Below are 27,877 nucleotides of genomic sequence, written 5' to 3' on the forward strand. Positions count from 1 at the left end.
GATTACCAGTTAATATAGATTTACAGTAAATATCTGTTACCAGTTAATATAGATTTACAGTAAATATCTGTTACCAGCTAATATAGATTTACAGTAAATATCTGTTACCAGCTAATATAGATTTACAGTAAATATCTGTTACCAGCTAACTGCTGTATTTTGACGTATTTGCCTTCCTGTGTAAAAACGTTGGATCCCCTGAACATGATTTTTTTTCTTTCCAGAACCAGTAGTGTTGTGCAAAGTGGATTTGCTCACCATGACAACTATACAGCATTACCCATCTGACTCCAAAACTAAAATGGACATAGCCGTTTTTGTCACGCTGCTTAATACATTGCCCGTTGACACAGCACAGGGTGGTGTGATGGCAATTTGGTGCTCTGTGGAACATTTGGTTGCCCTCTGGCCTAAGAGTCACTTCCTGGAGAGAGAGAGTTGATCAGAGTGACATGGAGGATTTGTGGGACTGGGCACCACCCGAAAACTGCCTCAGGTGAAATGTTAGCCACTGCTCCTGGTCCACACGAGAAAAAGACACACACGCACCTATATAGGTCACAGGTCGCCAGAAATTAGTTTTTCACAAATGACACCAACTGTATTTTGTTTTCATGGTCAAATTAAAAGCAAACCAATAATTATACTGTCTGATAGCAACAGCAAATGACACGGTATGTACAATAACTAATATTTCAAATACCTTCTCCATATCTGGTAAATTGTATTTATTCCGTGTAAAGACAGTTCAGACCTTTTTAGAAATGTGTTTTCTTTTCAGAAACTTTTTCAGATTGCTCTTGCCAATGGAATAGTCCCAAAAGTGCAAACCCTACCCATCTTGCACTACAAGGGCAGGCTCAATCAAAAGCTCAAAAGTAAAATGTCAAATTCTACTTGAACCCAGGTCTGGTAGGGATAGCGAGAGATAGACTGTGTTGACCTCCTGTGATCCTGGCTGGGCGCATCAGTTGTGACCCCCAGGGGTCTGACAATCACATAGCCATCTTAAACCAAACAATAAACAACATTATATAAACAGCAACTGCTATCATTATTTTCCTGTCAGGCGCATGAGGAGCAACTTGAGACAAAGTGACCCTACAAAGCTATGGTAAATTTATTTTGAAAGGAAAAATGTTTGCAACCCTCATGCAATTTAATTACAAATATGTTCTTAAAGCCACAATCTGTAAAAATGTTCATATACACATATGTAGAAGTTTTAGAAATGACTAGAAATCTAGACTTGTGGCTTTATAAGATCAATATTTGGACTACTCGGGTAAGTTAATCAAGGATCTGCCTGTCCACAAAATGTATGAATGAGAAAGGACAAGATAGAACTAACACTAGTACAATAAGCAACACATAAACTACAAGATATTCTGAGCCGGACAAATTGCAACTTCATCAACATTGGGAGTTTAACCTCGGTGGAGGTTGGGGAGGGACGGGGGGGACAAATTTACTGTTGCAGCCACTTCAGGAGCCACTGAGTCATCAGCTTCGTCCCCCATATTTCCAGGTCTGGAAACTGACAAGCCGGTTTGTGTTAGAGCCCCCAGGAGTCCCATTCATTAAACATCACTTATACGCCATGCCGAGAGGAGGAGAGAGAAGCCCGACACCACACCTGGCTCCGTCCTCCACATAAGCCTCCCAGAAAAAGGGACAGATTTGTGGTTTGCTTTACGATGGGAGTCTGGGACTGAATATGTTGAGAAGACAGCTTGAAGCTTGCCACACAACAACTGCAGTGTATGATGGGAAGTCTCCTTTTTTCCACCCCATGTGATATTTTTATACCAGTGAGATCTGATGTTTACACTACATGCCCGAATTTTAATTTGTGGATTATTCAAGTTGTATTGCGTTTTGAATTTCGAATGAGTGGAAAGCTCTGCTATACACTTCTATCGGCAGACGCTGCCCTGCTTTGCGTCTTCTGAACGTATCCCAGAGGCACTTCAAGCTGTTCTGTTGCAGATGACACTATAAGAAACACGTTTTTTTTTTTTAAAGAAAGAAAAAAAGGAGAGAAAGACAACAAAAGGCAGCAACACATGAGCAGAATTTATATAATGTCATTTTATTAACAACATCAACAAAATGCTGTAAAAAGTAATACATTCCTTATGTGCCTCCCATCGGGACAGTCTGAACAAACATGATCTGTTTAACAGACAGTGCTTCATTCATTATTTTACAGTCCATAGATACAATGAAGAAAAAAATAATTGTATAGATCACAGTAAAAAGTACAGGTAATAATTACATTTTGTTTGTTTGTTTTGTTTGAAATCATAAAAATCTGTCAGGTCGTACCCCTTCCTATCCCCTTGCTACCTTTATTCACAATAAGTCGTTTTGAGAGTTTTCTTTCAGACTGGAAAGTATGGAAAATGCCTTCCTTATGTACTCGTCTTGCTTGTGTTTTTAAAAACCCTCACAGCACCTCAGCAGAACTGGCATTGATTGGTAGTGAGCCACTATTTTAAAGGTTTCAGGCACTGAATGTACTATGGCCAAAGCAGGTTTCATCATATCATTTAATTAACCCCTGAATGTAATCGTTATCTATATACAAATAAAAATGTAAGGATGTTCCCTTTACATACCAATGTACAACATAAGACTGATTAAGTTTACATCTCCATACGTAGAGAAGAGCAGAAGCGAGGGATTTAGTATTTTCATTGTCCTGATGGCTTCGCTTTTCACTCGAGCCATCGGTATATGCATTCAACTCTCAAATGTAGAATTGATTTGTAGGCGGTGGATGGAACAAGGTTTCGTTGATTGACACTGGTGTTAAAGCAACACCGTGGGTCCTCTGATCCATCCTGAGTTCATGGGATTGACAATAACAGGGAGGGGGAGAGTTGCATTCCGTCATCTCCTTCAGAATAGGACTACAAGCCTTGTTCTTGTTTTCTATGTCTAAGCATTCCTAAAAGGACAAAGGGCAGGCAGGGAACATTAGATCTGATATGGCTAGCGAGTGGAGACCCTTTTGTGAAGACATTGGAGTTTAGGAGGCAGCTCTTTAATTATCTAGGATCAAGACGCATCTCCCTCATAGCTGCGAGAAGTAAGGGTGTCGAGGGTGCTACAGCACCCCCTGATGAATCTAAATAAAATATATATTTTTCAAAATTAGTGAACTAGGCCTTTACTGTATGAGCAGAGAACGAAAAAACATCTTCCTGCGGCCTTGATCTCCCTCTCTTTTTATTTCTCATCATCTCTCACTCTTATTATATCTCTGACTGTGACACTCTTCACTCTCTCCCTTGGCACTCTGCTGTGAGAGTGAAGTCAGTGGCTCCAGGGTCTAGACAGTGGCTCCAGGGTCCAGACAGTGGCTCCAGGGTCCAGACAGTGGCTCCAGGGTCTAGACAGTGGTCCCAGGGTCCAGACAGTGGCTCCAGGGTCTAAACAGTGTCTCCAGGGTCTAAACAGTGTCTCCAGGGTCTAGACAGTGTCTCCAGGGTCTAGACAGTGGCTCCAGGGTCTAGACAGTGGCTCCAGGGTCTAGACAGTGTCTCCAGGGTCTAGACAGTGGCTCCAGGGTCTAGACAGTGGCTCCAGGGTCTAGACAGTGGCTCCAGGCTCCAGACAGTGGCTCCAGGGTCTAGACAGTGGCTCCAGGGTCTAGACAGTGGCTCCAGGGTCTAGACAGTGGCTCCAGGGTCTAGACAGTGGCTCCAGGGTCCAGACAGTGGCTCCGGGGTCCAGACAGTGGCTCCGGGGTCTAGACAGTGGTCCCAGGGTCTAGACAGTGATTCCAGGGTCTAGACAGTGGCTCCAGGGTCTAGACAGTGGCTCCAGCGTCCAGACAGTGGCTCCAGGGTCTAGACAGTGGTTCCAGGGTCTAGACAGTGATTCCAGGGTCTAGACAGTGATTCCAGGGTCTAGACAGTGATTCCAGGGTCTAGACAGTGGTTCCAGGATCCAGACAGTGGTTCCAGGATCCAGACAGTGGTTCCAGGGTCTAGACAGTGGCTCCAGGGTCTAGACAGTGGGTCTAGACAGTGGCTCCAGACAGTGTCTCCAGACAGTGTCTCCAGGGTCTAGACAGTGTCTCCAGGGTCTAGACAGTGACTCCAGGGTCTAGACAGTGGCTCCAGACAGTGGCTCCAGGGTCCAGACAGTGGCTCCAGACAGTGGCTCCAGGGTCTAGACAGTGGCTCCAGGGTCTAGACAGTGGCTCCAGGGTCTAGACAGTGGCTCCAGGGTCTAGACAGTGGCTCCAGGGTCTAGACAGTGGCTCCAGGGTCTAGACAGTGGCTCCAGGGTCTAGACAGTGGTTCCAGGATCCAGACAGTGGCTCCAGGGTCTAGACAGTGGCTCCAGGGTCTAGACAGTGGGTCTAGACAGTGGCTCCAGACAGTGGCTCCAGGGTCTAGACAGTGGCTCCAGACAGTGTCTCCAGGGTCTAGACAGTGTCTCAAGGGTCTAGACAGTGGCTCCAGACAGTGTCTCCAGGGTCTAGACAGTGGCTCCAGACAGTGTCTCCAGGGTCTAGACAGTGGCTCCAGACAGTGTCTCCAGGGTCTAGACAGTGGCTCCAGACAGTGGCTCCAGGGTCTAGACAGTGGCTCCAGGGTCTAGACAGTGGCTCCAGGGTCTAGACAGTGGCTCCAGGGTCTAGACAGTGGCTCCAGGGTCTAGACAGTGGCTCCAGGGTCTAGACAGTGGCTCCAGACATTGGCTCCAGGGTCCAGACAGTGGCTCCAGGGTCTAGACAGTGGCTCCAGACAGTGGCTCCAGGGTCTCCTCTACTTCTTCTCCTTCTGGAAGCTGAAACTGGTGCGCCGGCTCAGTTTACGCTGCTTCTGGGCAAAGTAGTCCGCCCGCGACGTGCTGGCCCGAGACTCCAGGATGTAGTTCACCTGAGAATGATAAAACAAGGGATTGTGGGAAGTGTTTCGATCAAAATATGTAGAAACATATGTATACTACGCTACATAGTACAACTGGTTATTTGTGACACAGGAAAAAAAAATTGTGTTGAAATTTCAACAAAAGTCACAATTAATAAAAACTATTAGAAAATCCAATAGCAGGACATAATAGCTTTTTCAAGGGGCATGGGAAACCAGATGACAAGACAGTCAGAATGACACACTCATGTCTCGTTACATCCAGTAGATGTCACTAAATGGGAACACATGCTACTTTAAGGAGAAACATGGACGGCTCATAAAAGACAGACTTAAGAGCAGGGACGGCGGAGGTGATGATAACGTTGATAATTTTAACAGAGGTTTAATGCCTAGACCTGAGATATAAAAAGTTAAGCTTTTGGCCTTAAAGAGAGAAGGGATACTTCAAAAAACGAGTTTTAAAGGCGGAATTACCACGCCCTGTGGGATCCTCCTCATCCATGCTGTTTTATGGGTAAAGGCATAAACATGCTGTCAATAATTTCATGGCTAGTAAAATCCTTGGCATTCACATGGAAACCCTGTGCTTTGACCAAAACATTCACACTCAGGTTTTTTTTTTTATATGGTCTGGTGTTTGGTTATAATGTGCCTCAAGGGCACAGCTGTAGTGTGTGTGTGTGTGTGTGTGTGTGTGTGTGTGTGTGTGTGTGTGTGTGTGTGTGTGTGTGTGTGTGTGTGTGTGTGTGTGTGTGTGTGTGTGTGTGTGTGTGTGTGTGTGTGTGTGTGTGTGTGTGTGTGTGTGTGTGTGTGTGTGTGACTACAGCTTTTATGATGACGGGAAGTGAGGGGGCCCACTCAAACGAGACAGATGAGAGGTATGAGTTTGGATCAGGTGAACATTCAAATACTCAAGAGAAATATTGTTGCTGGAAATATATCATAACTTTATATTTAATTTTTGTTTCTAATGTCCTCTCTTCTCATCTGCTTTATACGGAGGTATAGGTATATTTATAAATATATTGCCCTTCTTTTTCGATCCCCCCAAGCCACATTGGCTTGGAGTAATGAAAGCATTATTCTCTGCAATGTGTGGTCACGCTCAAGAGGAATACCCCAGGGGTCAACTCCGGGCCCACTGAGATTTCAAGATGGAATCATCAGGATAAGGACACTCATGGGTCACACCTGCCAACCCCGGTTGACATGCCTCCACGGCGATGACACGCTACTTAAAGCCCTGTCCCCTGAGAGTAGGGGACTAGAGTCCTCGCAATTACCTGCAATTTCACCCTAACTTTTCTGGCCTTCAATCTTCACCCCACCTGCCCTGGTCTTCAATCTTCACCCCACCTGCCCTGGCCTTCAACCTTCACCCCACCTGCCCCAGCCTTCAACCTTCACCTCACCTGCCCTTCAACATTCACCTCACCTGCCCTGCCCTGTCCTTCAACATTCACCTCACCTGCCCTGGCCTTATACATTCACATCACCTGCCCTGGCCTTATACATTCACCTCACCTGCCCTGGCCTTCAACATTCACCTCACCCTCCATGGCCTTCAACATTCACCTCACCTGCCCTTCAACATTCACCTCACCTGCCCTTCAACATTCACCTCACCTGCCCTTCAACATTCACCTCACCTGCCCTTCAACATTCACCTCACCTGCCCTTCAACATTCACCTGCCCTGGCCTTCAACATTCACTTGCCCTGGCTTTCAACATTCACCTGCCCTGGCCTTCAACATTCGCCTCACCTGCCCTGACCTTCAACATTCACCTCACCTGCCCTTCAACATTCACCTGCCCTGCCCTTCAACATTCACCTGCCCCGGCCTTCAACATTCACCTGCCCCGGCCTTCAACATTCACCTCACCTGCCCTGGCCTTCAACATTCACCTCACCTGGCCTTCAACATTCACCTCACCCGGCCTTCAACATTCACCTCACCCGGCCTTCAACATTCACCTGCCCCGGTCTTCAACATTCAGCTGCCCCGGCCTTCAACATTCACCTGCCCCAGCCTTCAACATTCACCTGCCCCAGCCTTCAACATTCACCTGCCCCGGCCTTCAACATTCACCTCACCTGCCCTGTCCTTCAACATTCACCTGCCCTGGCCTTCAACATTCACATCACCTGCCCTGGCCTTCAACATTCACCTGCCCTGGCTTTCAACATTCACATCACCTGCCCCGGCCTTCAACATTCACCTGCCCCGGCCTTCAACATTCACCTGCCCCGGCCTTCAACATTCACCTGCCCCGGCCTTCAACATTCACCTGCCCCGGCCTTCAACATTCACCTGCCCCGGTCTTCAACATTCACCTGCCCCGGTCTTCAACATTCACCTGCCCTGGTCTTCAACATTCACCTGCCCTGGTCTTCAACATTCACCTCACCTGCCCTGGCCTTCAACATTCACCTCACCTGCCCTTCAACATTCACCTGCCCTGGCTTTCAACATTCACCTGCCCTGGCCTTCAACATTCACCTGCCCCGGCCTTCAACATTCACCTGCCCCGGCCTTCAACATTCACCTGCCCTGGTCTTCAACATTCACCTCACCTGCCCTGGCCTTCAACATTCACCTCACCAGCCCTGGCCTTCAACATTCACCTGCACCGGCCTTCAACATTCACCTGCCCCGGCCTTCAACATTCACCTGCCCCGGCCTTCAACATTCACCTGCCCCGGCCTTCAACATTCACCTCACCTGCCCTGGCCTTCAGGAGATGCTTACCCATGCCCCACTTTCAAGACTTATTACAGAAAGGTCCTTAAAAGTAAATGAATCATCATTAATGCTAATTAAAGAGAGTATCATTATCTTCCCTATTTTAATGGTTACAGTTGAATTATCATACGCCGATGTGGTAAAAATGCCTCACGGCCTTAATCTACATTTTTAATAGGATATTTCATATTTGCATCTCTGAGTGCGCATACAATTAGGTTTTCTAGCCCTACGGGTATATGTGGGAGACTGCATAATAATATAGTCAAACCGTCAATATCTGTCAATAGTGACTTGTACCCTGCAGACCTGACTTTGTAAAGTAGAGGAAGTGGTTGCTAAAACAACACATTTCCATGTGATATGGAGGCAAAAGGCACATGGAACCTCCCTGTTACTCACCTTAAGCACGATCTCATTGACAGTAGCAGCATCACACTCAAAGTACAAGGGCTTGTAGTCGTGGTTACTGAGGTATGTGAGCTTGAATATTGCATGACCTGCAACACAAGGAGGAAGAGGATGTGAAATACAAGACAGTAAAACAAGGAATTTACACAAACCAAGAGACTGTAAAATCATTGTTCCCACAGTTGGGATAAGGCTCACCTTTATATTCCAGTCAAGAGACAGGGCCTAGACCTTTATATTATAGTAAGAGACAGGGCCTAGACCTTTATATTATAGTCAAGAGACAGGGCCTAGACCTTTATATTATAGTAAGAGACAGGGCCTAGACCTTTATATTACAGTCAAGAGACAGGGCCTAGACCTTTATATTACAGTCAAGAGACAGGGCCTAGACCTTTATATTATAGTCAAGAGACAGGGCCTAGACCTTTATATTACAGTCAAGAGACAGGGCCTAGACCTTTATATTACAGTCAAGAGACAGGGCCTAGACCTTTATATTCCAGTCAAGAGACAGGGCCTAGACCTTTATATTATAGTAAGAGACAGGGCCTAGACCTTTATATTATAGTAAGAGACAGGGCCTAGACCTTTATATTATAGTAAGAGACAGGGCCTAGACCTTTATATTATAGTCAAGAGACAGGGCCTAGACCTTTATATTACAGTCAAGAGACAGGGCCTAGACCTTTATATTACAGTCAAGAGACAGGGCCTAGACCTTTATATTATAGTCAAGAGACAGGGCCTAGACCTTTATATTACAGTCAAGAGACAGGGCCTAGACCTTTATATTACAGTCAAGAGACAGGGCCTAGACCTTTATATTCCAGTCAAGAGACAGGGCCTAGACCTTTATATTATAGTAAGAGACAGGGCCTAGACCTTTATATTATAGTAAGAGACAGGGCCTAGACCTTTATATTATAGTAAGAGACAGGGCCTAGACCTTTATATTATAGTCAAGAGATAGGGCCTAGACCTTTATATTACAGTCAAGAGACAGGGCCTAGACCTTTATATTACAGTCAAGAGACAGGGCCTAGACCTTTATATTATAGTCAAGAGACAGGGCCTAGACCTTTATATTATAGTAAAAGACAGGGCCTAGACCTTTATATTATAGTAAAAGACAGGGCCTAGACCTTTATATTATAGTAAAAGACAGGGCCTAGACCTTTATATTATAATCAAGGGACAGGGCCTAGACCTTTATATTACAGTCAAGACACATGGCCTAGATTGCGGGAGCACTACAGAGCACCACATCTATTATAATAATAATAATAATAATGGGAAACGTGCTTTTAGCCAAATAAAAGCTAAGGTGACGCAGTAAACCCCCAACGTGAGGCAGTAAACCCCCAACGTGAGGCAGTAAACCCCCAACGTGAGGCAGTAAACCCCCAACGTGACGCATTAAACCCCCAACGTGAGGCAGTAAACCCCCAATGTGACGCATTAAACCCCCAACGTGAGGCAGTAAACTCAACACACAAATCAATAACATCTACTGGCAGGTCAATGTGCGTATGATAAATAAATAAAATGGGGACGACTATACACAGTACTGTACACACAAACATCATATTCTACTACACACGTTGTCCAAGAGTGAACGGTAGAAGTTCCTCCTTTAAGGAACATTTCTATGGTAATGAATTCATGCTATGTCGTTGCTGATTGATGGGGGGGGGGGCTTTTACTTCAGCTTCCTGGAGCATCTCTGTGTAATCCACTACAATGAAAGTTTACATCAACTGAGTTAACTCTGTTGGCTATGTTTCCTCGTCTCTACCCTCCCTTGTCTTCTGGTCTCTCCTGTAGGGCGTTTCTGATTTCATGGCTAACCTTGTGCTCTGAACAACCCATTCATTACTGTTAATGCATTGCCATCTCATGTAAATCAACCAGGGGGCTCAATAAGCAAGTGAAGGCTAACATATGCAGATGTGCAATTCCCAAAAGTATCCCCCCCCCCCAACCCCATATATCTGAGAGTCTAGCCAATTAGCCACAATCAATTCTGGGGGATTTAAGTGGCTGGTATTAATTCATTTTTCTGCCCGCAACTTTCCTCAAAAGAGGTTTGGTCTACGGAGAACAGGACCCTAGAATCATGCATCTTGGGCAATAAAAATCTGTGCAAAGACAACATGTCAAAGCTGGGGAAAAATGGCTCTCGCTAATGGATTCGCAACAGAAAATAGCTTTTAAGTAATCAATCTTTTAGTTTTTTTTTATTCAAGAAAAAAACAAATCTTTCTCATTAAAGGAGCTGGGTGTCATAGCCTCTTTGTGGCTATATGGCGTAATGAAAACGGCATTACCATTGATCACAATTATAAGGGTTCATGCTGATATCCCGTCGATTACCACACCACTTCCTTGTTTCACTAACTAATACGTAAGCAGATTAATTTCAACTCCCTTGCAGCCACTCTGAAATACACATTTTGAATAACACCCAAGATAGGAAAAAGAACGATTAACATACACTGAACAAAAATATAAATGCACCATGCAACAATTTAAACAATTTCACAATTTCATATTAGGAAATCGGTCAATTTGAATAAATTAATTAGCCCCTAATCTATGGCTTTCACGTGATTGGGCAGGGCCGCAGCCATGGGTGGGCCTGGGAGGACATAGGCCCACCCACTTGGGAGCTATGCCCAACCAATCAGAATTCGTTTTTCCACACAAAATGGCTTTTTTTACAGACAGAAATACTACTCAGTTTCATTAGCTGTCCGGGTGGCTGGTCTCAGACGATCCCGTAGGTGAAGAAGGATGTGGAGGTCTGGGCTGTCGTGGTTACACGTGGTTTGTGGTTGTGAGGCTCGTTGGACTTACTGACATATTCTCACAAACTGACGTGGGAGGCGGCTTATGGTAGAGAAATTAACATTAACATTTTTGGCAACAGCTATGGAGAATATTCCTGCAGTCAGCATGCCAATTGCACGCTCCCTCAACACTTGATACCTGTGGCATTGTGTTGTGTGACAAAACTGCACATTTTAGAATGGCCGTTTATTGTCCCCAGCTCAAGGTTCATCTGTGTAATGACCATGTTGTTTAATCCGTTTCTTGATTTGCCACACCTGTCAGGTGGATGGATTATTTTGGCAAAGACAAGCTTTCTGTGCGTATAGAACATTTCTGGGATCTTTTATTTCAGCTCATGAAACATGGGACCAGCACTTTACATGTTGCCTTTATATTTTGGTTCAGCATAGTAACCATTTCAATAAATTTAACCTTTTAAGACGCATTTAGAAATTATACTTCTCATTGTGAGAAGCGTGGTCGACCCACACGCATCAAAGAGATGTCAAGTGGTTAATCTGTAACTATTGAGGATTATTCTAGTCAAGCAAAGAGATGTCAAAAGGTTGATCTGTAACTATTGAGGATTATTCTAGTCAAGCAAAGAGATGTCAAAAGGTTGATCTGTAACTATTGAGGATTATTCTAGTCAAGCAAAGAGATGTCAAAAGGTTGATCTGTAACTACTGAGGATTATTCTAGTCAAGCAAAGAGATGTCAAAAGGTTAATCTGTAACTACTGAGGATTATTCTAGTCAAGCAAAGAGATGTCAAAAGGTTGATCTGTAACTATTGAGGATTATTCTAGTCAAGCAAAGAGATGTCAAAAGGTTGATCTGTAACTATTGAGGATTATTCTAGTCAAGCAAAGAGATGTCAAGAGGTTAATCTGTATCACCCTCAATGCCATTGGTAGACACTGCATGTAGTGTTCGCACATCTCTATGTCCCAACACCAGAATCTCTTCTATATAAAAAGGAAAGTGACTCGGCCTCCTATCAGACACCAGTACTCTACCAGAGACCATTTTATAGCGGAACCGGCGACGTGGAACAAATGTCTCGCCCAAAGTGGAGAAGGCAGTGCAGGGAGGAAGACAATGGAGGAGGCGCGCTGTGGCTTTCTTCCCTCGACGTGTGTCTGCAGAAAGGAGCAAGGCCTTCATTAACTCTGACACCAGCTCTTAAGTATCCCTTTATTAGAGGGGGTAAGAATAGAGACTCTTATGTATCCCTTTATTTGAGGGGTAAGAATAGAGACTTACGTATCCCTTCATTAGAGGGGCTGCTCATTGACTACAGCCTTCAACACCATAGTACCCTCCAAACTCATCATTAAGCTTGAGACCCTGGGTCTCGACCACGCCCTGTGGTCCTGGACTTTCTGACGGGCCGCCCCCAGGTAGTGAAGGTAGGAAACAACATTTCCACCCCGCTGTACCTCAAAATTAGGGCCCCCACAAGGGTGCGTTCTCAACCCTCTCCTGTAGTCCCTGTTCACCCACGACTGCATGGCCATGCACGCCTCCAACTCAATCATTAAGTTTGCAGATGACACTACAGTGGTAGGCTTGATTACCAACAACGACAAGACAGCCTACAGGGAGGTGGTGAGGGCCCTCGGAGTGTGGTGTCAGGAAAATAACCTCTCACTCAATGTCAACAAAACAAAGGAGATGATCGTTGACTTCAGGAAACAGCCGAGGGAGCAGCCCCCTATCCACATCGATGGAACAGTAGTGGAGAGGGTAGCAAGTTTTAAATTCCTCTGCATACACATCACAGACAAACTGAATTGGTCCACTCACACTGACAGCGTCATGAAGAAGGCGCAGCAGCGCTAGTAATTCAAACTTTACTGCGTTTGCCAGCCATTCTCAGCAATGCTTGAAGCACACCGCTGTTTATGACTTCAAGCCTATCAACTCCCGAGATTAGGCTGGCAATACTAAAGTGCCCATAAGAACATCCAATAGTCAAAGGTATATGAAATCCAAATGGTTTAGAGGGAAATAGTTGACGCGTCATAAATTGTATAATATCTACAACCTAAAATTTCCTAACGGGGAATATTGAAGACTCATGTTAAAAGGAACCACCAGCTTTTATATGTTCTCATGTTCTGAGCAAGGAACTGAAACGTTAGCTTTCTTACATGGCACATATTGCACTTTTACTTTCTTCTCCAACACCATTTTGTTTTTTGCATTATTTAAACCAAATTGAACATGTTTCATTATTTATTTGGGACCAAATTGATTTGATTTATATTAAGTTCAAAATAAAAGTGTACATTGTTCATTCAGTATTGTTGTAATTGTCATTATTACAAAATATATATATATATATATATATATATATATATATATATATATATATATATATATATAAATAAATATATATAAATAAATAAATATAAATATATATAAATATATATAATATAAATAAATATATATATATATATATAAATCTGCCGATGAATCGGTATCGGATTTGTTTGGTCCTCCAATAATCAGTATCGGTGTTAAAAAAAATCATATTCGGTCGACCTCTAGTGGAAAGTTTATAGTTCCTCGGTGTACACATCATGGGCAAACTGAAATGGTCCACCCATACAGTCAGTGTGGTGAAGGTGCAACAGCGCCTCTTCAGCCACAGGAGGTTTAAGAAATGTGGCTTGTCACCTAAAACCCTCACAAACTTTCACAGATGCACAATCGAGAGCATCTTGTCGGGCTGTATCACTGCCTGGTACGGCAACTGCACCGCTCCTTCACTGCAGCCGAGGTGAGTAAGACATTTAAACGTGTTAACCCTCGCAAGGCTGCAGGCCCAGACGGCATCCCCAGCCGCGCCCTCAGAGCATGCGCAGACCAGCTGGCCGGTGTGTTTACGGACATATTCAATCAATCCCTATACCAGTCTGCTGTTCCCACATGCTTCAAGAGGGCCACCATTGTTCCTGTTCCCAAGAAAGCTAAGGTAACTGAGCTAAACGACTACCGCCCCGTAGCACTCACTTCCGTCATTATGAAGTGCTTTGAGAGACTAGTCAAGGACCATATCACCTCCACCCTACCTGACACCCTAGACCCACTCCAATTTGCTTACCGCCCAAATAGGTCCACAGCCGATGCAATCTCAACCACACTGCACACTGCCCTAACCCACCTGGACAAGAGGAATACCTATGTGAGAATGCTGTTCATCGACTACAGCTCGGCATTCAACACCATAGTACCCTCCAAGCTCGTCATCAAGCTCGAGACCCTGGGTCTCGACACCGCCCTGTGCAACTGGGTACTGGACTTCCTGATGGGCCGCCCCCAGTTGGTGAGGGTAGGCAACAACATCTCCTCCCCGCTGATCCTCAACACGGGGGCCCCACAAGGGTGCGTTCTGAGCCCTCTCCTGTACTCCCTGTTCACCCACGACTGCGTGGCCACGCACACCTCCAACTCAAATCATCAAGTTTGCGGACGACACAACAGTGGTAGGCTTGATTACCAACAACGACGAGACGGCCTACAGGGAGGAGGTGAGGGCCCTCGGAGTGTGGTGTCAGGAAAATAACCTCACACTCAACGTCAACAAAACTAAGGAGATGATTGTGGACTTCAGGAAACAGCAGAGGGAACACCCCCCTATCCACATCGATGGAACAGTAGTGGAGAGGGTAGCAAGTTTTAAGTTCCTCGGCATACACATCACAGACAAACTGAATTGGTCCACTCACACTGACAGCGTCGTGAAGGCGCAGCAGCGCCTCTTCAACCTCAGGAGGCTGAAGAAATTTGGCTTGTCACCAAAAGCACTCACAAACTTCTACAGATGCACAATCGAGAGCATCCTGGCGGGCTGTATCACCGCCTGGTACGGCAACTGCTCCGCCCTCAACCGTAAGGCTCTCCAGAGGGTAGTGAGGTCTGCACAACGCATCACCGGGGGCAAACTACCTGCCCTCCAGGACAGCTACACCACCCGATGTTACAGGAAGGCCATAAAGATCATCAAGGACATCAACCACCCGAACCACTGCCTGTTCACCCCGCTATCTTCCAGAAGGCGAGGTCAGTACAGGTGCATCAAAGCTGGGACCGAGAGACTGAAAAACAGCTTCTATCTCAAGGCCATCAGACTGTTAAACAGCCACCACTAACATTGAGTGGCTGCTGCCAACACACTGTCATTGACACTGACCCAACTCCAGCCACTTTAATAATGGGAATTGATGGGAAATGATGTAAATATATCACTAGCCACTTTAAACAATGCTACCTTATATAATGTTACTTACCCTACATTATTCATCTCATATGCATACGTATATACTGTACTCTACATCATCGACTGCATCCTTATGTAATACATGTATCACTAGCCACTTTAACTATGCCACTTTGTTTACTTTGTCTACATACTCATCTCATATGTATATACTGTACTCGATACCATCTACTGTATGCTGCTCTGTACCATCACTCATTCATATATCCTTATGTACATATTCTTTATCCCCTTACACTGTGTATAGGACAGTAGTTTTGGAATTGTTAGTTAGATTACTTGTTGGTTATCACTGCATTGTCGGAACTAGAAGCATTTCGCTACACTCGCATTAACATCTGCTAACCATGTGTATGCGACAAATACAATTTTATTTTATTTGATTTATTTGATTTGAATGTGAGGTCAGTTCAGGTGCATAAAAGCTGGGACAGAGCCTGAAAAACAACTTCTATCTTAAGGCCATCAGACTTAAACAGCCATCACTTACATAGAGCGGCTGCTGCCAACATACAGACTCAAATTACTGGCCACTTAAATAAATGGATTTAAATAAGGTATAAGGTTTACATATCCTACATTACTCATCTCAAATGTGTATACTGTATTTTATACCATCTAAAGCATCTTGCCTATGCCGCATAGTCATCGCGCATCAATATATTTATATGTACATATTCTTATTCCATCCCCTTACATTTGTGTGTATGGTTGTCGTTGTGAATTTGTTCGATATTACTGTACTGCCGGAACTAAAAGTACAAGCATTTCACTACACTCGCATTAACATCTGCTAACCATGTGACCAATAACATTATATTTGAAAAATAGAGACTCTTACATATCCCTTCATTAGGGGGGGATAAGAATAGAGACTTGCGTATCCCTTCATTAGGGGGGATAAGAATAGAGACTTACGTATCCCTCCATTAGGGGAGGATAAGAATAGAGACTTACGTATCCCTTCATTAGGGGGGGATAAGAATAGAGACTTACGTATCCCTTCATTAGGGGGATAAGAATAGAGACTTACGTATCCCTTCATTAGGGGGGGTAAGAATAGAGACTTACGTATCCCTTCATTAGGGGGATAAGAATAGAGACTTACGTATCCCTTCATTAGGGGGGATAAGAATAGAGACTTAGGTATCCCTTCATTAGGGGGATAAGAATAGAGACTTACGTATCCCTTCATTAGGGGTGGATAAGAATAGAGACTTACGTATCCCTTCATTAGGGGGTAAGAATAGAGACTTACGTATCCCTTCATTAGGGGGGATAAGAATAGAGACTTACGTATCCCTTCATTAGGGGGGGATAAGAATAGAGACTTACGTATCCCGTCATTAGGGGGGGGGGGGGGTAAGATTAACTCAGACACCGGCAAGAATAGAGTCTGGTTCCAAAGAGTGGGTCGCTAAGCCGTAACTGACGCAGCCGTGTGGAACATTTTTGTAGGAGTGTGTCATGACACTATTCTGCACCCCCCTTAGTTCCATCCTATCAGCCATCAGTCAATTTTACCACAGAACTAATTGCTTTAAACTGAAATCTGTTTTACCTAATTTCGTCCAGCATGTCACCTGGGCAATTAGAGGGGTAAAGAAAACTCTAAATTACTTTTACTCCACATGCAGAGACTTATAAAAAGCTCTCCCTCCATTTTGTCAAATCGGACCATAACTTTATCCTCGAAATTAGGTTTTTCATACAAAAACACACAAAGTACAAGTGAAGTGCTTCATTTGGTCTGATGAAGTGTAAAATAAACCCACAGGACTGTTTTGCTAGCAATTCCTGGAATATGTTCCAGGATTAATCTGATAACAATGAGGAGTATTTACCTTAATAACATGTATTGTTCATTTACCACATCAGTCACCAGCTTCATTAATAAGTGCATCGTCGTCCCCACTGTGACCGTACGTACATATCCCAACCAGAAGCCATGGATTACAGGCAACATCCGCACTGAGCTAAAGGTTAGAGCTGCCACTTTCAAGGAGAGAGACACTCACCAAAAACGCTTATAAGAAATCCTGCTACGCTCTCCGACGAACCATCAAACAGGCAAAGATCAACACAGGACTAAGATCGAATCCTGCTACACCGGTCTGACGCTCGTCAGACGTGTCAGGGCTTGCAAACTATCACGGATTACAAAAGGAAACCCAGTGACACAAGCCTACCAGATGAGATAAATGCCTTCTATGCTAGCTTCAAGGCAAGGAACACTGAGCCATGCGTGAGAACACCAGCTGTTCAGGACGACTGTGGCTCTCCGTAGCCGCTGTAGGACCTTTAAACAGGTTATCATTCACAAGGCCGCAGACAGATTACCACTATGCGTACTTAGATCATGCGCTGATCTGGATCCTGGACTTCCTAACGGGCCGCCCCCATGTGGTGAGGGTAGGCAGCACACATCCGCCACAACACATCCTCAACACGGGGCCCCTCAGGGGTGTGTGCTTAGTCCTGTCCTGTTCTCCCTGTTGACCTAGGACTGTGTGGCCACGCACGACTCCCGACATCATCATGTTTGCCGACGACACGACGGTGGTCGGCCTGATCACCGATGAGACAGCCTAGAGGGAGGAGGTCAGAGACCATCTACAGCTGAGCATATTGACTAGCTGCATCACCGCTTGGTATGGCAACTGCTTGGCATCTGACCGCAAGGTGCTACAGAGGGTAGTGTATACGGCCTAGTACAACACTGGGGCCGAGCTCCCGGTCATCCAGAACCTCTATACCAGGCAATGTCAGAGGAAGGCCCCAAAAAATTGACAAAGACTCGTTCAAAGGCACTTGAATCTTTTGTCTTGCCCATTCACCCTCTGAATGGCACATATACACAATCTATGTCTCAATTGTCTCAAGGCTTAAAATCCTTCTTTAACCTGTCTGTTCCTATTCATCTACACTGATTGAAGTGGATTTAAAAAGTATTCCGAAATGCATTTGGGGAATTGGTTCAGTTAAAATCAACTGACACCGCGTGACAATATACTAGAAAGTGACGACGACTGCATATAAAACTGAACATGGCTTTTATTCTATGCTTCTGGTGTCTTTTATCACAAACCTAATCAAACCTGCATGAGACCTTAGTTGCCCTCGTATTCCCCAGAGGCTCTGGTGTACCTCAGGGCTCAAAACCAAGACCTCCTGAAATGACTCAGGATATCTCCGCCTCCCTCCCTTTTCTACTCCCCATCCCTGGAGAGGGACCCAGGCGGTCGACCCCCCCCCTCCTCCATTTTGAGGAGCAGTTGATGAATAGATCAGAGGAGCGATGAGCACCTCTCTTGCGACGCTCGCCAACCGCGACTCCCTTTCACCGTCTGCACCTCATTAATCACGCTATTGTCTGATTTGAAAGGCAAGCCATGTAAGTGTCATATCCACTCAAAGCCAAGGAGAGGCCTAGCCGAGGGGATGCGAACACCATCAAAACGAGACAACAAATCTTCAATATAAACCACAGAGAGAAACAGACATAGGTCCTTAGTTACTAAAAGGTCTAGGGACTGGTTCGTTAATGAGCCCGAGGTAAAGCTGTACCATCTAATTGGGCAAAAATAAGCTGTCAGAATGTATTTTTCATTTAATAGGTTAAAGTGGGAGGAAAAAAAATATATAAATATTATTCAATTTATTTGCACTTTATTTTTTTATAACTATGATTGCATAGCAACAGGCCAAATGCCCACAGCATAAAGTGGTGTTGGTAACGTACTTGTGGACTGGAAGAAAAAAACAAAAACAAAGAAAAGCGAATGTCATATTTGTACTTCCCTGCAGGCGAAAAAATATAATAATATATGCCATTTAGCAGACGCTTTTATCCAAAGCGACTTACAGTCATGTGTGCATACATTCTACGTATGGGTGGTCCCGGGGATCGAACCCACTACCCTGGCGTTACAAGCGCCATGCTCTACCAACTGAGCTACAGAAGGACCAAATATCCTTGTCAGGTGCCACAGGGTGCACACAGAAACATACGCACGGGTTACGTTTGTCAAGAGGCTTGGAGAAAAAAAGGTGATTGAGTAGGGTGGTGGTGGGGGGGGCTGACTGCTTGTTTGGTGTGATACTGATTATGGGAACATGAGACTTTTGGGGTCTTTCATAGCAACACATGCTTCCCATTTAAAGTCAATAACTCCATTCTTCCCTCCCACTTGGCGATGTGACAGTGAACGCTTGTCCCAAGTTCAAGGTTCATTGTAATCATTTACACCCCCTGCAAAAACCACTTTTCAAATGAAGAGAAAAGTCTACTTTGGTCACTGCTGTTCTCGTCCTCACCTCCCCCACCCCCATGTGCAAACACACACCACTGAAACCATACACACACACCCCCCCCCACACACACACCCAACCACCACCCACACACACACACCCAACCCCACACACACACCCCCAACCCCATACACACCAAACCCCCACACTCACACCCAACCCCCCACACATACACCCAACCCCCACACTCTCACCCAACCCCAACCCCACACACCCAACCCCAACCCCACACACACCCAACCCCACACACATACACCCAACCCCAACCCCACACACACCCAACCCCCACACACACACCCAACCCCCCACACACACACCCAACCCCCACACACACACACCCAACCCCACACACACACACCCAACCCCCCACACACACCCAACCCCAACCCCCACACACACACCCAACCCCAACCCCACACACACACACACCCAACCCCAACCCCACACACACACCCAACCCCAACCCCACACACACACCAACCCCAACCCCACACACACACCCAACCCCCCACACACACCCAACCCCAAACCCACACACACCCACCCAACCCCCCACACACACACCCAACCCCCCACACACACCCAACCCCAACCCCACACACACACACACCCAACCCCACACACCCAACCCCAACCCACACACACACACACCCAACCCCAACCCCACACATACACCCAACCCCACACACACACATCCAACCCCACACACACACATCCAACCCCACACATACACCCAACCCCACACATACACCCAACCCCACACACACACACCCAACCCCCCACACACACACACACCCAACCCCACACACACACACACACCCAACCCCACACACACACACCCAACCCCACACACACCCAACCCCAACCCCACACACCAAACCTCCCTTGGAGAGTATACCTTCATGTCCTGGAGCAGGTCATGACCATACTGGGAAAAAAAAGTCTTAAAGCTACAATGTCACTTTTTGGGCGACCTGACAAATTCACATAGAAATGTGTGTTATTGATCTGTCATTCTCGTTGACAGCAAGTCTAAGAAGTGGTAGATCTGTTACATGTGCGCTATTTCTAGGCTTCACGTTCTTAATTTTATTTTTTTACGGTTTCGTACACAAGATTTATTTAAACAGTTAAAAACACAATATATGTGGTTCTGGAAAATATATTTCACAGTGGTTTAGATGCTACAATGATTCTCTACACTACACATTGTTTGGTTTTGTCACATAAACTGAAATTAAGCAAACTATTAGAATTTATAGCAACCAGGAAATGGATGAGTGATTTCTGCAATAGTGCACATATAAAGTTGATTCCTGAATGTAAATGCTGTCTTACAGTGGCATGATTTTATTTGTCTGGGGGAAAAAAATTGTTTTATAGAGTCGTACGTTAAGAATCAGGTTACAAGGACGTTTACCAACGCATCAGGCGTTCTCTCTCTCTCTGGTCACCCCCAAAAACAATTCTTTCTTTGGCCACCTCTCCTTCCAGTTCTCTGCTGCCAATGACTGGAACGAACTACAAAAATCTCTGAAACTGGAAACACTTATCTCCCTCACTAGCTTTAAGCACCAGCTGTCAGAGCAGCTCACAGATTACTGCACCTGTACATAGCCCATCTATAATTTAGCCCAAACAACTACCTCTTCCCCTACTGTATTTATTTTGCTCATTTGCACCCCATTATTTCTCTCTCTACTTTGCAGATTCTTCCACTGCATATCTACCATTCCGGTGTTTTACTTGCCTTTTTGCCTTTACCTCCCTTCTCACCTCATTTGCTCACAATTTATATAGACTTATTTTTCTACTGTATTATTGACTGTATGTTTGTTTTACTCCATGTATAACTCTGTATGTGTCGAACTGCTTTGCTTTATCTTGGCCAGGTCGCAATTGTAAATGAGAACTTGTTCTCAACTTGCCTACCTGGTTAAATAAAGGTGAAAATGAATAAATAAAAAAATAGGCCAGACTATTTTAGGAGCCATAATTAAAGTGCAAATGTACGGACATCAAGCACAGACCAAGTCCAACAAAGCATGAGTCAAACATAATATATAAAGACATCCAAGAGATCCCGTATACCATGAAACACAGCACAAAGCACATACAGTAGATACACTTTCTGACCGGTGACACAAAGACTCCTTTACCAAACTGTTCCCCACGGAACTCAAAGAGAAAACAGATCATCACAAAGCTGCACCATCGAGAGCATCCTGTCCGATTGCATCACCGCCTGGTATGGCAACTGCTCGGCATCCGACCGTAAGGCGCTACAGAGGGTAGTGCGTACGGCACAGTACATCACCGGGGCCAAGCTTCCTGCCATCCAGGACCTATATAGTAGGCGGTTTCAGAGGAAAGCCACAAAAATGGTCAACGACTCCAGTCACCCAAGTCATAGACTGTCCTCTCTGCTACCGCACGGCAAGCGGTACAGGAGCGCCAAGTACAGGTCACAAAAAGCCTCCTTAACAGCTTCTACCCTCAAGCCATAAGACTGCTGAACAAATAATCAAGATGGCCACCAGGACTATTTACATTGACCCCCTCCATTTGTGTTTACACTGCTGCTACTCGTTGTTTATTATCCATGCATAGTCACTTTACCCCTACATAGATGTACAAATGACCTCAACTAACCTGTACCCCCGCCCACTGACTCGGTACCGGTACCCCCTGTATATAGCCTCCTTATTGTTAGCGTAGCCTAGTGGTTAGAGCATTGGACTAGTAACCGAAAGGTTGCAAGTTCAAGTCCCGGAGCTGACAAGGTACAAATCTGTCGTTCTGCCCCTGAACAGGCAGTTAACCCACTGTTGCTAGGCCGTCATTGAAAATAAGAATTTGTTCTTAACTGACTTGCCGAGTTAAATAAAGGTAAAATAAATAAAAAATACGGTGTTATTTTTATAATATTTCCTTAACTGTTTCTTGAACTGCACTGTTGGTTAAGGATGTGTGCTGTAAGTAAGCATTTCACGATAAGGTCTTACACCTGAATTTGACGCATGTGATAAAAGTTTGATTTGATTTTCATTTGACGATGTGGAAAACCTGCAGAACCCTATCAATCACATTGCCTTACAAAACAGGCACTGGTTAGCCATGAAGCAAACATGTCAAGGATATGACAACACAACCAAATTAGTGGATTACATGACAAAAATCTGTAACAGAGGCAATGAAAGAGACACTGTGACAACTACAGTTCTAACTTCCACTCAGTGTCGAAAAGCAGCATTCCCTTCCACCCCCTCCTCCTTCCCACTCATCCCCCTTTCACTCCTGCATTAGCCGGCCTTCATTAATCTTCGTGCAGTCTTCTTTACCTAGTCATGTAGAACCGCTCGATAGAGAGAGAGACAGACAGAGAGAGAGAGAGAGAGAGAGAGAGAGAGAGAAAGATCTGGGCCCCTGTGCCAATTACCAGGTCAACGGAGTGTTGAGTCCCAGCGACGCAGAGGAATGAGCTCTTAGAGGGAGATGTGGGTTAGCCGGTGGAGATGTGGGTTAGCCGGGGGAGATGTGGAGTAGCCGGGGGAGATGTGGGGTAGCCGGGGAGATGTGGAGTAGCCGGGGGAGATGTGGGTTAGCTGGGGAGATGTGGAGTAGCCGGGGGAGATGTGGAGTAGCCGGGGAGATGTGGAGTAGCCGGGGAGATGTGGAGTAGCCGGGGGGAGATGTGGAGTAGCCGGGGGAGATGTGGAGTAGCCGGGGGAGATGTGGAGTAGCCGGGGGAGATGTGGGTTAGCCGGGGGAGATGTGGGTTAGCCGGGGCCAATATTGATGGACACGGGTGGGAGAAGAGAAGAGCTAAGCAGGGGACGTGGGGGGGTACAGGATTAGGTCCGTAGGGGAGAGGTGGATGCTGTCTTTGTGAAGAAAATGGTGGAATAGGTAGTGGAATGAGTTGCATGATATAAAGTGGGGCAAAAAAAGTATTTAGTCAGCCACCAATTGTGCAAGTTCTCCCACTTAAAAAGATGAGAGAGGCCTGTAATTTTCATCATAGGTACACTTCAATACTTATTTTCTACCATAATTTTCAAATAAATTCATTAAAAATCCTACAATGTCATTTTCTGGATTTTTTTTCCTCATTTTGTCTGTCATAGTTGAAGTGTCCCTATGATGAAAATTACAGGCCTCTCATCTTTTTAAGTGGGAGAACTTGCACAATTGGTGGCTGACTAAATCCTTTTTTGCCCCACTGTAGTTGAATGTACAATGATATTTTTTGTCCTCTGTATTTTCATAAATGTAATCTTCAATTGCTCGTACTATATCATGCTACGTACTACAGCGGTAGTATTACACTGCCCCACAGGATCAAATCCCACCTGACACTTACCTTCTTATTCCAATCTCTGTACACTGTTCTCTCTACCGTCTAACCTGCCTCGTTCTCTCTACCCTCTAACCTGCCTCGTTCTCTCTACCGTCTAACCTGCCTCGTTCTCTCTACCCTCTAACCTGCCTCGTTCTCTCTACCCTCTAACCTGCCTCGTTCTCTCTACCGTCTAACCTGCCTCGTTCTTTCTACCGTCTAACCTGCCTCGTTCTCTCTACCGTCTAACCTGCCTCGTTCTCTCTACCGTCTAACCTGCCTCGTTCTCTCTACCCTCTAACCTGCCTCGTTCTCTCTACCCTCTAACCTGCCTCGTTCTCTCTACCCTCTAACCTGCCTCGTTCTCTCTACCCTCTAACCTGCCTCGTTCTCTCTACCGTCTAACCTGCCTCGTTCTCTCTACCCTCTAACCTGCCTCGTTCTCTCTACCCTCTAACCTGCCTCGTTCTCTCTACCGTCTAACCTGCCTCGTTCTCTCTACCGTCTAACCTGCCTCGTTCTCTCTACCCTCTAACCTGCCTCGTTCTCTCTACCCTCTAACCTGCCTCGTTCTCTCTACCCTCTAACCTGCCTCGTTCTCTCTACCCTCTAACCTGCCTCGTTCTCTCTACCGTCTAACCTGCCTCGTTCTCTCTACCGTCTAACCTGCCCTTCTCTCTCCACCCTCTAACCTGTCCTGTTATCTCCACCCTCTAATCTGCCCTCCTCTCCCCACCCTCTAACCCGCCCTGCTCTCTCCACCCTCTAACCTGCCCTGCTCTCTCCACCCTCTAATCCACCCTGCTCTCTCCACCCTCTAACCTGCCCTGCTCTCTCCACCCTACGGCCCCTGGGAACCTGTCCCGCCCGCAGATCTTTTCACCAATACCATTTCTAAACTGCCCCGCTGCTTCATTTCTACCTTCTAAAAAACTGTCTCAATAAAGAACAAAATACATAAGGACACGGAGGTTTTTTTCTTGTGGAGAAAAAAGGATTATCCACAATACAGACAAAAAGAATAGACATGGAACACACCATAATCAAATCAGAGAGACAAGGCCAGGCTGCTGTCAACCAGTTTTATTTTGGCACAGAGACGCTAAATCAGCCACCACAATACTGCATGATTAAAGAGAGAGGCAACTCAGTCTGAGCAGAAACACCATTGAGAGACCAGTTGTCCATCAATCACCTTGTGAAAAAGGGAAAAGATTTCACATATTCCTTGGCTGTGGAGAGACGACGACATTGCCCACAATACGGAGTGGACTCCAGAGCGTGACGACACACCGTAATACAGAGAGACGACACACCACAATACAGAGAGACGACACACCGTAATACAGAGAGACGACACATCGCAACCCATTTGCTGCTGACGTGGAAAGCTCACCACCAAACCTCCAAATGGAGTTGAGACCTCTCCAATGCTGTAATACAGAGAGACGACACACCGTAATACAGAGAGAGCGCATCACACCGTTAATACAGAGAGACGAGTTCACACCGTTAATACAGAAGGTGCGAGACGACAAGCCGTAATACAGAGGGAGACGACACACCACAATACAGAGAGACGACACCATAATACAGAGAGACGACGCACCATAATACAGAGAGAGAGACGACACACCATAATACAGAGAGACGTAACCCACACACCACCAAACCTCCAAATAATACAGAGAGATGACACACCTTAATACAGGCTGCTCAAACGTTGATGTTTGGCAGCACATACCTGTGTGAACAACCATAATACAGAAAGACGAACACACACCGTAATACAGAGAACTTGTGGAAAACACACCACAATACAGAGAACATTACGCAATCACACCACAATACAGAGTTACTTCTCCTTAAACGACACACCAATTATATAAAAATATTTCAGACTTTGAAGTAAATTTAGCCCACTTTTGCTAAAATAGAAAATATAGGCTACTGACCGTAATACAGAGACAGACATAAGAAAAACACACATATTGGAATATATTTGTAATACAGAGAGACGCATTTAAAAAAATTTCAATGAACACCGTAATACAGAGTCCAGACTTTGACACACCATAATACCTTCAGAGAGACGAACACACCGTAATACAGAAAGACGACACACCATAATACAGAGACATGACAGAGAGACGACACACCATAATACAGAGACGACACACGACACACTGTAATACAGAGAGACGACACACCACAATACAGAGAGATGACACACCATAATACAGAGAGACGACACACCATAATACAGAGAGACGACACACCGTAATACAGAAAGACGACACACCATAATACAGAGAGACGACACACACACCATAATACAGACCATAACGACACACCGTAATACAAAAAGACACACCGTAATACGACACACCATAATACAGAGAGACGACACACCATAATACAGAGACGACACACCATAATACAGAGACGACACACCGTAATACAGAGAGACGACACACCGTAATACAGAGAGACGACACACCGTAATACAGAGAGACGACACACCATAATACAGAGACGTAATACAGAGAGACGACACACCATAATACAGAGAGACGACACACCGTAATACAGAAAGACGACACACCATAATACAGAGACGACACACCACAATACAGAGATACGACGCACCACAATACAGAGAGACGACTGACCATAATACAGAGAGACGACACACCATAATACAGAGAGACGACACACCATAATACAGAGAGACGACACATCATAATACAGACGACACACCGTAATACAGAGACGACACAGTAATACAGAGAGACGACACACCGTAATACAGAGAGACGACACACCATAATACAGAGAGACGACCATAATACGACACACCGTAATACAGAGAGACGACACACCATAATACAGACGACACACCGTAATACAGAGAGACGACACACCACAATACAGAGAGACGACACACCGTAATACAGAGAGACGACACACCATAATACAGACGACACACCATAATACAGAGAGACGACACACCATAATACAGACGACACACCATAATACACGACACCGTAATACAGAGAGATGACACACCGTAATACAGAGAGACCATAATACACACCGTAATACAGAGAGACGACACACCGTAATACAGAAACGACAGACACACCATAATACAGAGACGACACACCGTAATACAGAGAGACGACACACCGTAATACAGAGAGAGACACCATAATACAGAGAGACACACCATAATACAGACGACACACCGTAATACAGAGAGACGACACACCATAATACAGAGAGACGACACACCACAATACAGAGACGACACACCGTAATACAGAGACGACGACACACCGTAATACAGAAAGACGACACACCGTAATACAGAGAGACGACACACTGTAATACAGAGAGACGATACACCACAATACAGAGAGACGACACACCATAATACAGACGACACACCATAATACAGACGACACACCATAATACAGACGACACACTGTAATACAGACGACACGCCATAATACAGAGACGACACACCATAATACAGAGAGACAACACACCATAATACAGAGAGACAACACACCATAATACAGAGAGACAACACACCATAATACAGACGACACACACACTCTTCTTGTCTTCGTCTCCCATTCCTGGGAATCCAGATACCTCATTCAGTCAAACCCTTGTTTTGCAAGGCATCCACCCTCCTCCCCACTCCATTGGCTTCTAATGTCTGTTACATACATAGATACATCTGTAGATAATGATTGGTGCTGGGCGGAGATAGATACTGGGTATTGGTAAAGCAGTGTGAATAGAGGGGGGAGAGATAGCGACTGGGTGTTGGTAAAGCAGTGTGAATAGAGGGGGAGAGATAGAGACTGGGTGTTGGTAAAGCAGTGTGAATAGAGGGGGAGAGATAGCGACTGGGTGTTGGTAAAGCAGTGTGAATAGAGGGGGAGAGATAGAGACTGGGTGTTGGTAAAGCAGTGTGAATAGAGGGGGAGAGATAGAGACTGGGTGTTGGTAAAGTAGTGTGAATAGAGGGGGAGAATAGACTGGG

At 45.3% G+C, this 27,877-nt stretch overlaps 1 protein-coding gene across 2 annotated transcripts in view; it reads right to left on the reverse strand.

The window, feature by feature from the left end:
• Window positions 1-2,071: 2,071 nt before the first annotated feature.
• mapkap1 (MAPK associated protein 1) overlaps window positions 2,072-27,877 on the reverse strand; it is a 116,018-nt gene continuing 90,212 nt past the window's right edge. For both annotated transcript variants that reach the window (XM_046290610.1, XM_046290609.1), the window contains 2 exons: window positions 8,040-8,137; window positions 2,072-4,898 (listed from right to left, as the gene is read on the reverse strand). In XM_046290610.1, coding sequence (XP_046146566.1) covers window positions 4,785-4,898; window positions 8,040-8,137 — 212 coding nt within the window. In that variant the 3' untranslated portion in view covers window positions 2,072-4,784. The remainder of the gene's footprint in view (window positions 4,899-8,039; window positions 8,138-27,877) is intronic.

The sequence above is a fragment of the Oncorhynchus gorbuscha genome, linkage group LG11 (assembly GCF_021184085.1).
Source record: "Oncorhynchus gorbuscha isolate QuinsamMale2020 ecotype Even-year linkage group LG11, OgorEven_v1.0, whole genome shotgun sequence".
Taxonomy (NCBI): Eukaryota; Metazoa; Chordata; class Actinopteri; order Salmoniformes; family Salmonidae; genus Oncorhynchus; species Oncorhynchus gorbuscha.